Source organism: Callorhinchus milii, unplaced genomic scaffold, assembly GCF_018977255.1.
Source record: "Callorhinchus milii isolate IMCB2004 unplaced genomic scaffold, IMCB_Cmil_1.0 Scaffold2, whole genome shotgun sequence".
In the NCBI taxonomy this organism is placed as follows: Eukaryota; Metazoa; Chordata; class Chondrichthyes; order Chimaeriformes; family Callorhinchidae; genus Callorhinchus; species Callorhinchus milii.
This window is the reverse complement of record NW_024704743.1, coordinates 30,818,976-30,829,918: the sequence shown is the minus strand read 5'-3', so window position 1 is coordinate 30,829,918 and position 10,943 is coordinate 30,818,976. Positions and strand designations below refer to the sequence as shown.

The following is a 10,943-nucleotide window of genomic DNA, read 5'->3' as shown; positions in this document are numbered from 1 at the left end:
GTGGGTGGGTGGGTGGTGGGGAGAGAGAGAGAGAGGGGGAGACTGTGGGTGGGTGGGTGGTGGGGAGAGAGAGAGAGGGGGAGACTGGGGGTGGGTGGTGGGGAGAGAGAGAGAGAGGGGGAGACTGTGGGTGGGTGGGTGGGTGGGGAGAGAGAGAGAGGGGGGGAGACTGTGGGTGGGTGGGTGGGTGGTGGGGAGAGAGAGAGAGAGAGAGGGGGAAGGAAGGAAAGAGACCGAAGAAGAAGAAGAAGAAGGAGGAGGAGAGCAGTACATGTTGGTCACAGCCCCCCTTTAAGCCGCCAGTGTGGAGTGAGTGGGGGGGGGGGGGGGGGGGGGATGAGGTCAGCCGCGGCGCTTGTGATTGCAGGCGCTCGGCGGCCGCCGACCAATGGGCTGCGGCGGGGGGCGGGGCCGGGCCGGGCCGGGCTGGAAACAGACGCGGTCGGGGCCGAGGGGCGGCGCCTGATTGGCTGGGGCCGGGACACCTTGGGGCCGACGTCACAATGGCAGGGACTGGATAAAGAAGACGCGAGTTCGCGTCTGGGCTTAAGCCGCGGCCACAAGTTTTTTATGTAACGCAGTCTTCTCGCATGGTCCGAGGGGGAAGGTGGTGCCCACACTAACTCCTCACATGCATTACATTGCACATGCAGCCCAGAAGACAGGCAGACAGGCAGACAGGACAAGACCAGACAAGGCAGACCAGACCAGGCTGACTGACTGGCTGGCCGGCCGGCCGAGAGCTTCGTGCCTGCGAACTGGAACTCCAAGGGGAACCCAACCGGCTTTTTGGGGTTGTTTTTTTTTTTCTTTAGTTGTTGTATTATATGTATAGAATAGAAGAAAAAAAGAAGCAGCAAAGCAACAACAACAACAACAACAACAACAAAATATATATGATATATATATGCATGTGTGTGCATATGTATACGTATTTGCAATACAACTGAGCTCTTAAAGCAGCTCCTGGGCAATAAGCATTCTCTTGGTTTTTTTTTATTTTTGGTGTGTGTGTGTGTGTGTTTCTTTTAAAAAAAAAGAAAAGTACCAAGTTAACCCCCCACCCCCCCCTACCCCCCACCCCACCCCCACCCCCAACCCACCCTCTCCCTCCCTCTCTCCCTCCCTCCCCCCCCAAAAAAAAGCTGCTACTGATATAGCTTTTTTTTTGCGGTGCCCACCCAGAGCAAAAGGAGAGAGACAGAGAGAGAGAGAGTGTGTGTGTGTGTGTGTGAGTGGAGGGGGGCGAGAGCAAAGCATGGTGCAGCAACCGAACAACGCAGAGAACACGGAAGCGGTGCTGGCCGGAGAGTCCACCGACTCCGGTGCTTCCGACCTGGGCATAGCTTCTTCGCCCACCCCGGGATCCATGGCATCGGACGGGGAGAAAGCAGACGAGCCGAGCTGGTGCAAGACTCCCAGTGGGCACATCAAGAGACCCATGAACGCCTTCATGGTGTGGTCGCAGATAGAGAGGAGAAAGATCATGGAACAGTCGCCGGACATGCACAACGCCGAGATCTCCAAGCGCCTGGGGAAGCGCTGGAAGTTGCTGAAAGACTGCGATAAGATCCCCTTCATCCGAGAAGCCGAACGACTGCGGCTGAAGCACATGGCGGACTACCCAGACTACAAGTACAGACCGAGAAAGAAGGCGAAAAGTGCCGGCAGCAACAAGCCCGGGGAGAAGAGCGAAAAGGTCAACACGAAACCCTCGGCGAAGAAGAGCGGCGGCGGCGGCAACGGCGGCAGCAACAGCGGCGGCGGCAAACCCGGCAAAACGCACAAGACCATCCCGGGCACCAACGCCAAGTCGCCGGTTCCTCACCAGCATCCGCCGTCGGGCGTCGCGGCTGCTTCCAACGCCAACGCGGCCAACCCGCACCCGGCGTACAAGGCGCGGACCAGCCCCACCGCCCGGCACCTGGCGGACAGGAAGCCGAAGGACCGGCGGTCGTTCGGGGTCCAGGGCGCGACCTCCCCGGCCGCCGTGCCGGCCAGCCCGACCCTCAGCGCGTCGGCCGAGCCCAGCGACCCGGTCAGCTTCTACGAAGACTCGCCGGGAGGGGCGGGGGCGGGGGCGGGGGTCCCGGACTCGCCCTCGGGCCACCAGCGGAAGCCCCCCCCCGGCGGCCACCACCACCACCACCACCACCACCACCCGCGCTCGACCTCCCCGACCCCGTCCCGGTCGCACTCCCGCTCCTCGTCGTCTCTGGGCTCGTCCGGGTCGGGGTCCGGGTCCGGGTCCTCGTCGTCGTCGTCGTCGTCGTCCGACGAGGAGTTCGAGGACGACCTGATGGACCTGAGCTCCAGCCCGACCTGCGAGAGCCTGACCCTGGGCAGCCTGAGCTCGGCGCTGGACAGGGACCTGGAGTTTAATTTCGAGCAGGAGTCGGCGTCTCACTTCGAGTTCCCCGACTACTGCACGCCGGAGGTGAGCGAGATGATTTCAGGGGACTGGCTGGAGTCCAGCATCTCGAACCTGGTCTTCACCTACTGAGAGATGGAGAAAGAAAAAAGAAAGGTGGTGGGTGGGTGGGTGGGGGGTGTGTGTGGGTGTGTGGTGGTGGTGGTGTGGGGCAAAGGCGGAGAAGACTTCGCGACTGTGGATGGGTTTTTTTTTTGTCCCCCCTCCTCCTCCCCCAAAAAAAACAATTGTGTCGGGACACAGAGAGTGAGTGAGAGAGAGAGAGAGAGAGGACACAACCCGACACCCCACACCCGACGACCACCACCACGACAGGAGAAGGAAGGAAGGAAGGAAGGAAGGGGTCGTGACATTTTTTTAACCCCCTCCCCACCAAAAAGAAAAAAATTGCGGGGAATCCCGATCGCTTGTCTGTCTGTCTGTCTGTCTGTGTGTGTGTGTGTGTGTGTGTTGTGTTTTTTTTTCGGTAAAAGAAATTGCGTTTTACCGTCGCAAAGGGTTCTCGGCGGAAAACGACGACGACGACTTGCAACCACGACGACGACGACGACCACCACCGCCACCACCGCCCGCACACAGACAGACAGACAGACGTGTTTCCAAGGAGCGAACTAAAAATAAAAAACGATTGCCCGGTGGGGGGGTCGGTCCCCGGAGTCTCTCGACTTGAAAAGCAAAAAAAAAAATGGGATTTTTTTTCTGCGCGTTACGCAGAAGAGAAGAGAAGAGGAGAGGAGAGAAGAAGGGACGCGCTCACACATCAGGACAGGCGGTGATTTGAAGGGGGTGGGGTGGGGGGGTGGGATGCAGCGATGTTCTCGCCGAGTGAAACTTATATATATATATATATAGTCTATATATATTGGTACACACAGACCGACACAGACACGAGAAGTCGAGCGATCGAGAAGAAAGTGTGTCCCTGATGCGAGAGGGGAGGGGAGGGGGTGGCGTTGGGTGACTGTATGTCGCTGGGGTGCATAGCATGTTACTTACTGTATCTTATTAGATTCTGTACAGACACTTTTGAACGGTTTTACTAGTGTTTAGGGGCGAATAAAAAAACCAGATAGATGGCGCTCTCTTGATGGTTCCTACCAAGTCACCAGCTCTTTTTTCCCCTCTTTTTAATCTCTTCCTTCACACGCCGCTCCAATCTGTGCTGTGCTGCGCTGTGCTGGGACTGTATTTTCTGGACCAAAATCCCCGCACAGAGGAGTTCCACGGATTTACTACGAACGAGAAAGAACTTTTTGTCACCGATGTTTCATCCTCGTGTTGTTATTTTTTCTCTCTCTCTCTCTTTCCTTCCCCCCCCCTTCCCCCCCCTCTCCCCCCCCACTCCCCTTCTCCTTGTAAATGTAATCAGATACCATTTTATATGGATGTATTTATACTGGCCAAACCTTTTCGACTTGTGTTTTTGTTTTGTAGGCCGAATTAATTACCTGCACCGTCTGTCTCCTTCGCTGAAGGGCTAGAGTTTTAAACTTTTAATTTTATATTTAAATGTAGACTTTGACACTTTTTAAAAAAAAAACACACACAAACAAAAAACGAAAACAAAAGACCAGAAGAGAACGACGAGACGTTTGATTATTTTCTCAGTGTATTTTTGTAAAAAAAAATATAAAAAGGGGGTGTTAATCGGTGTAATAATAGCGCTGTTTGGATTTCCTCACGATGAACAAGGAGGCCGAAAGTCACAAAGCTGCCTCATTTTTATTCCACATGTTTACACACTTCAATCTGCAGGCTTTGTAATTTAAGGTTACAGTATCATTACTTTGCAATAGGGGTTGCGTTTCAATTGCTACCCAAACCCTCCCAACGCCCCTACTCGTCAGCTGTAGCCTCTTACGAAATGTCTACTTGATTGTATTTTTTAAAAAAAACTTTTTTTTCCTAAAAGAAAAGAAGGACCCACGCGAGATTTATACACTTTTATCTTCTTCACCCAGAAAACAAACGACTGTTGGAGCTTACTTTGTTATCGCTATTAGGACGCAGTCATCTTCCGCCTACGAATACTAAAATAATATGTCAGGGAGTAAGCAAACAGGGATTTTGTAGTTTTTAATCGTTCTGGATTCGGGCAGCAACACACACACACACAAAAAAAAAGGGATGCTGCATCTTCAGACCATTTATGTGGCGCTCTTAAACAGCGCTCAACCACTGGATAACGAAACGAATACTGATTTGAGTTCGCGACACTTATGCTGCGGTTCTCATTCTGTAATAACTATTATTAATTCTTATAGCTTGTCTGCTAAATATATTGTTTTAGTGTCTTTGGCATGAAGCTAGCATATGTATTTCCGAAATCAGGTTTAGCTGTTGTTTTTTTTAAAATAAAAAAAAAGTGCGACCGGCTTTGTACATTTAAGTCTGTATTATATGAGCAACAAGATTGTGTGTTAATGTATGTGTCGAGAATGACCATGACAGGCACTAGGGCAGTGTTCGTGGGGGGGGGGGGGGGGGGAACATGTTTTTTTTCTCAGTAGCTGTCCGATCGTTTAGAGATTTTTTTTTGCTTTTTTTTAAGTTTTTTTTTAAAAAAAATTAACTTTATTTTTTATTTTCATCCATCCTGTGCAATATGCTGTGTGAAGTTTGTCAGATGATTTGGATCATGCCTCAACACGCTTTCTTTTTTTAAAAAAAAATCATGCCAGCTAATCGTGTCAAGTCACTGCCTGTCAGATTGTTGATATAATCCTGTAAATAGTTTTTTTTTGAGAAAAGAAGGAAATAAAATCAGCTGGAACTGAACTCTAACTATTGAGTCCCTGTGTTACTGTAGGAGGGGAGGGGGGGAGGAGGGGGGGTGGTGGGGAGAGCCAATCTGTTGAAATTGTGTACGTACAATAACGTGTGGACGCACCAGACGTTACTGAAAATCTGCAACAGGCAATCCACACACTTAAAATTGCCGTGTTAGCAAAAAAATGGTTCAAAGAACCAAACGCGGAAGCACTATCTTGTGTTTGTGTGTGTGTGTGGGGGGGGGGGGGGGGGGAAGAGGGAACTGGACTTAAAAAACCTTGGGGGGGGGGGGGGAGGGGGAGAAATGTTGTTTCCAAGTTACTTATTGTCAATTTCAGAGTTTTTTTTTCTCTCTTAAATAAACGAGCCACGCACCTCCTCTTTTTATGTTGTGTTTACTGGTTGTGTCTTTTAATATTTTTTTCCCTGTGGCATAGAGAGCAAGTCCCGCTTAATACAGAGTAGCTGCCAGAACCAGGATCGAGAGAGTCTTAATCCAGAACTGATGCATCGGATAAGATGCAAAGCTCCTAACAGACGAGAGCTGCTTTAAACGATCCTCCCCCCACCCCCCAAAAAAAACCAAGTGTGAACAGCGTTTAAAAATAAAAGTGCCTTTCGTGACTCACTCACACACTATCCATCTTCCTTTTCCGACTCCAAACGCCGCTCTCCCCAAATCGGAGGTGATGTGGGATAGGATCCAATACACGCTTCGCCAGAAGCGATTTGGGGGGTTGTTAAGTCTTCAACCCGAAGGCTTTCAAGTGCTGTGATTGAAATGCTCACACCGGAGTGAGTGCTGTTGGGATTTCCTCAGCGAAGTCCGCGATCAGACTCTCCGGCTGTGTGTATGTGGGGGATGGGGATGGGATGGGGATGGGATGGGAGGCTGCAACTTCCAAGGGATCTGGGAGGCAGGGCAAGATGCGCTGGCAACGGGCTGTTTGAGCCAGTTACAAAGCCTCACTGTACAGTTCGGTTTGAGGAAAGAAACCCGTCGGTTTTGCTGCAAAGGACTTGCGATTGCGGGATGAGAAAGTTATAACAAAACAATTGCGCCGTCTGTGACCGCGTCGTTGTTGTTGCACTTCTAAACGGTAATAACAAAAAAAAAATTTCGCAAATCTGTTTAAAGTAAAACCGATGCATCGTAAACGGCGTCTGCGGAGTTTTTTTTTAAAAAAAAACGGTCTGGGAAGTTATTGAATAACCTTTTTTTTTCTCTCTTAAAGAGTTTTTGGAGGAGGGTTGTTTTTAAACCCCTTTCCCTCCAAACAACAGACAAAAAGCCCCCGACAATGCACTACGAAAGAGTGGGCACACCTCCAGCCGATTAGGTGCTAAAGGGGAAGGGGTGGGAGGGGGGGGATGCAAGAGAAAGAGAGAGAGTCTTTACATTGATGGTGAAATCTTTGAGGGGGATTCATTCTTTAACAGCAGAGCAGCGGGAGGTTTCAGGAATTAAAGCTGTGTGGGGGAGGGGCAGCATCCAGGCAGGAGACGAGACACATTATTCCTGCTTTGGGAACAGCAACACTCAAGGCTGCAGTGTCCATTTTGTTAAAAAAATAAGAGAAAACATTTACGAATCTCATGCATTGGAAACCAATGATTTTTTTTTAAAAAAAGGTGCAATTCCAAGCTAGCCAGTGCAACATTGTGAAGTGTAAACATGAACTGTTATCCAGGAGTGGAAAAAAATAAGACATTGTAACGGAGACGTTAAGGTGCATTTTGATATACTTTGCAGCTAGAAAAAGGTACAGATACGATTATAGAACGAGAGCTGTTCTGCCAAGAAGAGCTTTCAGTCTCACAAATGTAATCATCAACATTGCAAGCGTTTTAGGGAGATGTTATGTGTTATATGGATGAACCATAAAGATCTTGTGTTGAATTTGTCTTGTGTTGAGGTTAAGCAGACTGTCGCCTTTCAGCGAAACTTAAAAGGGTTCAAAGGAGGTGAGAGACCCTTAGAAGGGTTCAAAGGGAAATTATATCTCACGTTAGCCAAAATGTACCGGGTTTTTTTAACCAAAAAATTGCTTGAAATTATCTTGCAAGGAACAAAATGGTAAAAGGAAAGCCAGTAAATTATTCTTGCACACAGCTTCATATAAACATGGCGACTGTTTTTCGCTGCTGGTGCTTTCGTCCTTGGCTGTGTATTGTCAAGGATTGTATGGACAAAGAGACTGCAATTATAAAGGATTGTGTTGCAAAGATGTTACGTTACAAAAGGCCTCTAAATCAGTTACCATGCAGAAATCTAATCCAAGAAAAAAATTGCAAAAAATGTATATTTATCACAGAAGGGTTGTGAAAGCCTTTCCTTGCAGAAGTTTGGTAGAAACTGTAGACTTGTGTTGAAGAGGTAAAAATAGAAGCGATGCTAACCTTATTTTGCACTCTGGGGTTAGTGGAGATGACAGTCCCTGTTGTGTGGAGAGGGTTAGCAAAGAAAAAAACGTGAATCCCCAGATTATCAAGGTGCAGCAATAGTGTGATCTGAACCCAGATACCACCCGTTTCTCACGACTGTACAACGTGAGATGCAATAATCACCATTCTGGTTCACTTTTTCGGATTTGTCCAGCGAAAAATACAAAATTATTACGCAAGGCAACATAAAACAATGCACCAATAAACCATGTGATACGGACAATTTATTAGACATACACTGGCAACATTTGAGATTTTTTTTGTGAGATCGCAAGCGCAATAAAAACAGTGAGCCTTGACATGCTTACAACCTTGTTTAATGGACAGAGTGAGCAGAAAGTGGAGTCTTGTTACAGGGTTAGGGTTAGCAGAAGCTGCAGACTGGTTTAGGGTTAGGTTTAACAGAAATGACAGCCTTGCTTTATGGTAAGCATTAGCAGAAATGGCAGTTTTGTATGCACTCGTAGTGTTAAATAAAAGCATGGGCTCATGAATCAATACACCACGTCCCCTCCATACATACAGTGCAAGTACTGGGATATTGATTCGAGTGTTCATGAATAAAAGTCCCTGACTTCAAAGGCACCATTACGACACAAGGTAATAAAGACAGAAAATTACCTGGCGTAAGATTGTGTTGTAGTTCTTTCACAAATCATTGCATTAATCATTGTCTTTTGAAGTTTTACAACACTGTGTGCCTTCAAACACACACACCCATACACACACACACACACGATTATTGATACAGTGAAACGATTCAACGGAGGAATTGGGAGCCCAGATAAGGTCGGATGAAAGTAATTTTAAAAGCGTGCCGTGTACACAACACTTTTTAAATGTTCCTTTTAAAACATTTTCTCTTTCTGCGAGCGTGAAATATTTTCTGCATTTTTCATTGGAACTGGCCAATCAATGCACCTCGATCTTTCTCTGGGTCTGTGAATTTTTTTTACACACACACACAAACACAAGGAATCGCTTATTTGTGCATTTGTGGCAAATACTGGCATTTTACGAGAGCGGCGCTTCTTTCTTCACCAGTCTTTCTGCATACAATGACCAGACCCCAATATATCCCCTATTCCTTCCAAAAGATTAGTCTCTCTCAGCCACAGACCTTGTCTGTGGATTTAGGGCGATGCTCGGTGGGGCAGGTCAAGGCAGTTAACAGATCACAGGAATCGCTTGCATTATGCACTTTATGGGTCCGAATGAATGACACCCTCTGACGAGCTGGTGTTTTGTCTCATTCCCAGAGCTTGGCGTTTCCATTCAGGTTTAGAAAGCTGAACATCCTCAGAGGGGCACAAACGCAACTCATCCGCACTTTTGGAAAGAAGCGTTTTTAATCTCCTCACCAGTCGGATGGCTCCGGAGGGCCTCTTTTCCAATTGACGATACAGTGCATCAGATATGGTGCCAATGTTTTTTAATGTCGCTTTCCTGAGTTTTTTTTAAATACCTAAGGACACGCTGCACATTAATAATAATAATAATAATGATAATCGTATAAAGCTCAATTGCAGAGCGCGACGCTACTCAAAGGAAGTATTGGTTTGTAACATTTAACTAGGTTCGACTTTTTTTTCGAGACGGTGGACTGTTATAACGAGACTCGCACCTATACATAACTCCAGCTGTGGTGCAAATAAACACAGTCCAGCACATCCCGACCAAACGCCTGGCCCGATGGCTTCTCTGGAAAGTTGTGGCATCCCATCTCCAAGCCCCGCCGTGGTCAAGTTGGAAGACGTATTTATAATTCTCCTTTTTTTTCAAAAAAAAATTCTGCACGTTTGCTCGAAACCCAGCCGGTTTATAAAAGGTCGTGTTTTTTTTCCCCCCTTCCCGTGTTTCGAGACTGTGTGTGTCCCACTGATTGCCTCGTGGATCCAAAACAAGAGGTCACCAGGCGTCAGGCTCTCAGATCATTTAGCCATGAAAACCCTCAGGACGCACATCCCCGGGTGGTAAAAGGCACTGCCATCGCCTTCCACATGGACAGAGGGGAACGTCTCGAATGGCCTCTTCTAATATGTCCACCTGAGGACAAGTCGTCCTGTGACTAACGTGGGGGCGATGAGCATTGCCTCGATCTGCACTCACTCCAAAGCGACGATTCGAAGAGCTGTAACCGATCCCGATCCAAATTGGTCTTAACTCGAATACTGTGCATCCCCAATATCTCCGCTGATTTAAACATTAGGCTTTGGGAAATGGTCATCAAATGCAGGGCGCTGTCAAGGCCACCCTGGTGCTTGAGGGTTAGGAGCAGAAATGAGACAGCGATTCGATCCATTTAAAATAAGAGGCATTTATTTAATTGGGCCAAATTGGAACTGTAACATTGGGAAAATATTTACAGCACTGGGTGGGGGGTGTGTGACAGCTGTGGAAAGTTTCCTTCTCTCTTGGGCAATGTTGGAGACGAGATGCACATTGGAAATAAAGATGTTATAAGAGTGTTATTCTGGTACCCGGCGCTGTTACAGGTCGGTCGGTCGGTCTGTCAGGCAAACCTCTTGCTTCCTTGTCCCGCAAGGAGGAGAGCGATCTGCCAGATTTCCACGCTGCCGTGCGCAGGAGGATTTGTGTCTCTGGGTGCTTCATGCTTCTTTTAGTGGCAATGAAATCTGAATGGAGCGGATTATTACGGGTCACCCCCTCGCCCGTCTGAGGCACGAAATTCTCATTAAAGTTGTAAAGCGTCCTGCACAGAAATCGCTCAACGCCGACAAAGGGCACGGGCCCAGGTTGAGTCAGTCCCCTTGGTGTGTGCTGCTGCCAGAGACTGAGCCCTCGGTGGAAAACGTCGGTCCTTTCACTCGAAGCGACTAAAACCTGCCTCAGATGTCCCACTGAGAATATCGAGAGGGCGCAACAAATTGCATAGTATCGATGAATCGATGAATGAGACTGCGTTTCTTTGCCTGTGTCCAAATTCGTTAAATCGTCTCACATTTGGGTCTGTCTCGGTGTTTGGGTTTTCTCTCATTTTTCTTTCGCCTGAAAGGGATGAGGTTAATGTTTAAAACTGTTTAATAGGATCCAGCCTATCAGCCTACTACGTGGGGCCGCTTGTGTGGGAGTAGCACATTTGATGTCTGTGATTGTACTGTTGTACACTGAATCAATTCCTCGCGTTGTTTTCAGCAGCAGAACGGTTGGATTAAGTCGACCTTTATGTCAACTGAACATAACTGAGGACCAACTACTCCGGTCGGTTTCAGATAGTACACGCAGTAGTTTGCAACACGAGTGATGGGCAGCATATATTCACGGAACTAAACTG

General features: G+C 48.0%; 1 protein-coding gene across 1 annotated transcript; it reads left to right on the top strand.

Moving 5' to 3' along the window:
- The first annotated feature begins 1,199 nt into the window (after nt 1-1,199).
- Nucleotides 1,200-2,527, top strand: sox4b (SRY-box transcription factor 4b). The gene has a single exon (XM_042331939.1). The coding sequence runs from the start codon at nt 1,259-1,261 to the stop codon at nt 2,501-2,503; it is 1,245 nt and encodes a 414-aa protein (XP_042187873.1). The 5' UTR covers nt 1,200-1,258; the 3' UTR covers nt 2,504-2,527.
- The last annotated feature ends 8,416 nt before the right edge of the window (nt 2,528-10,943 follow it).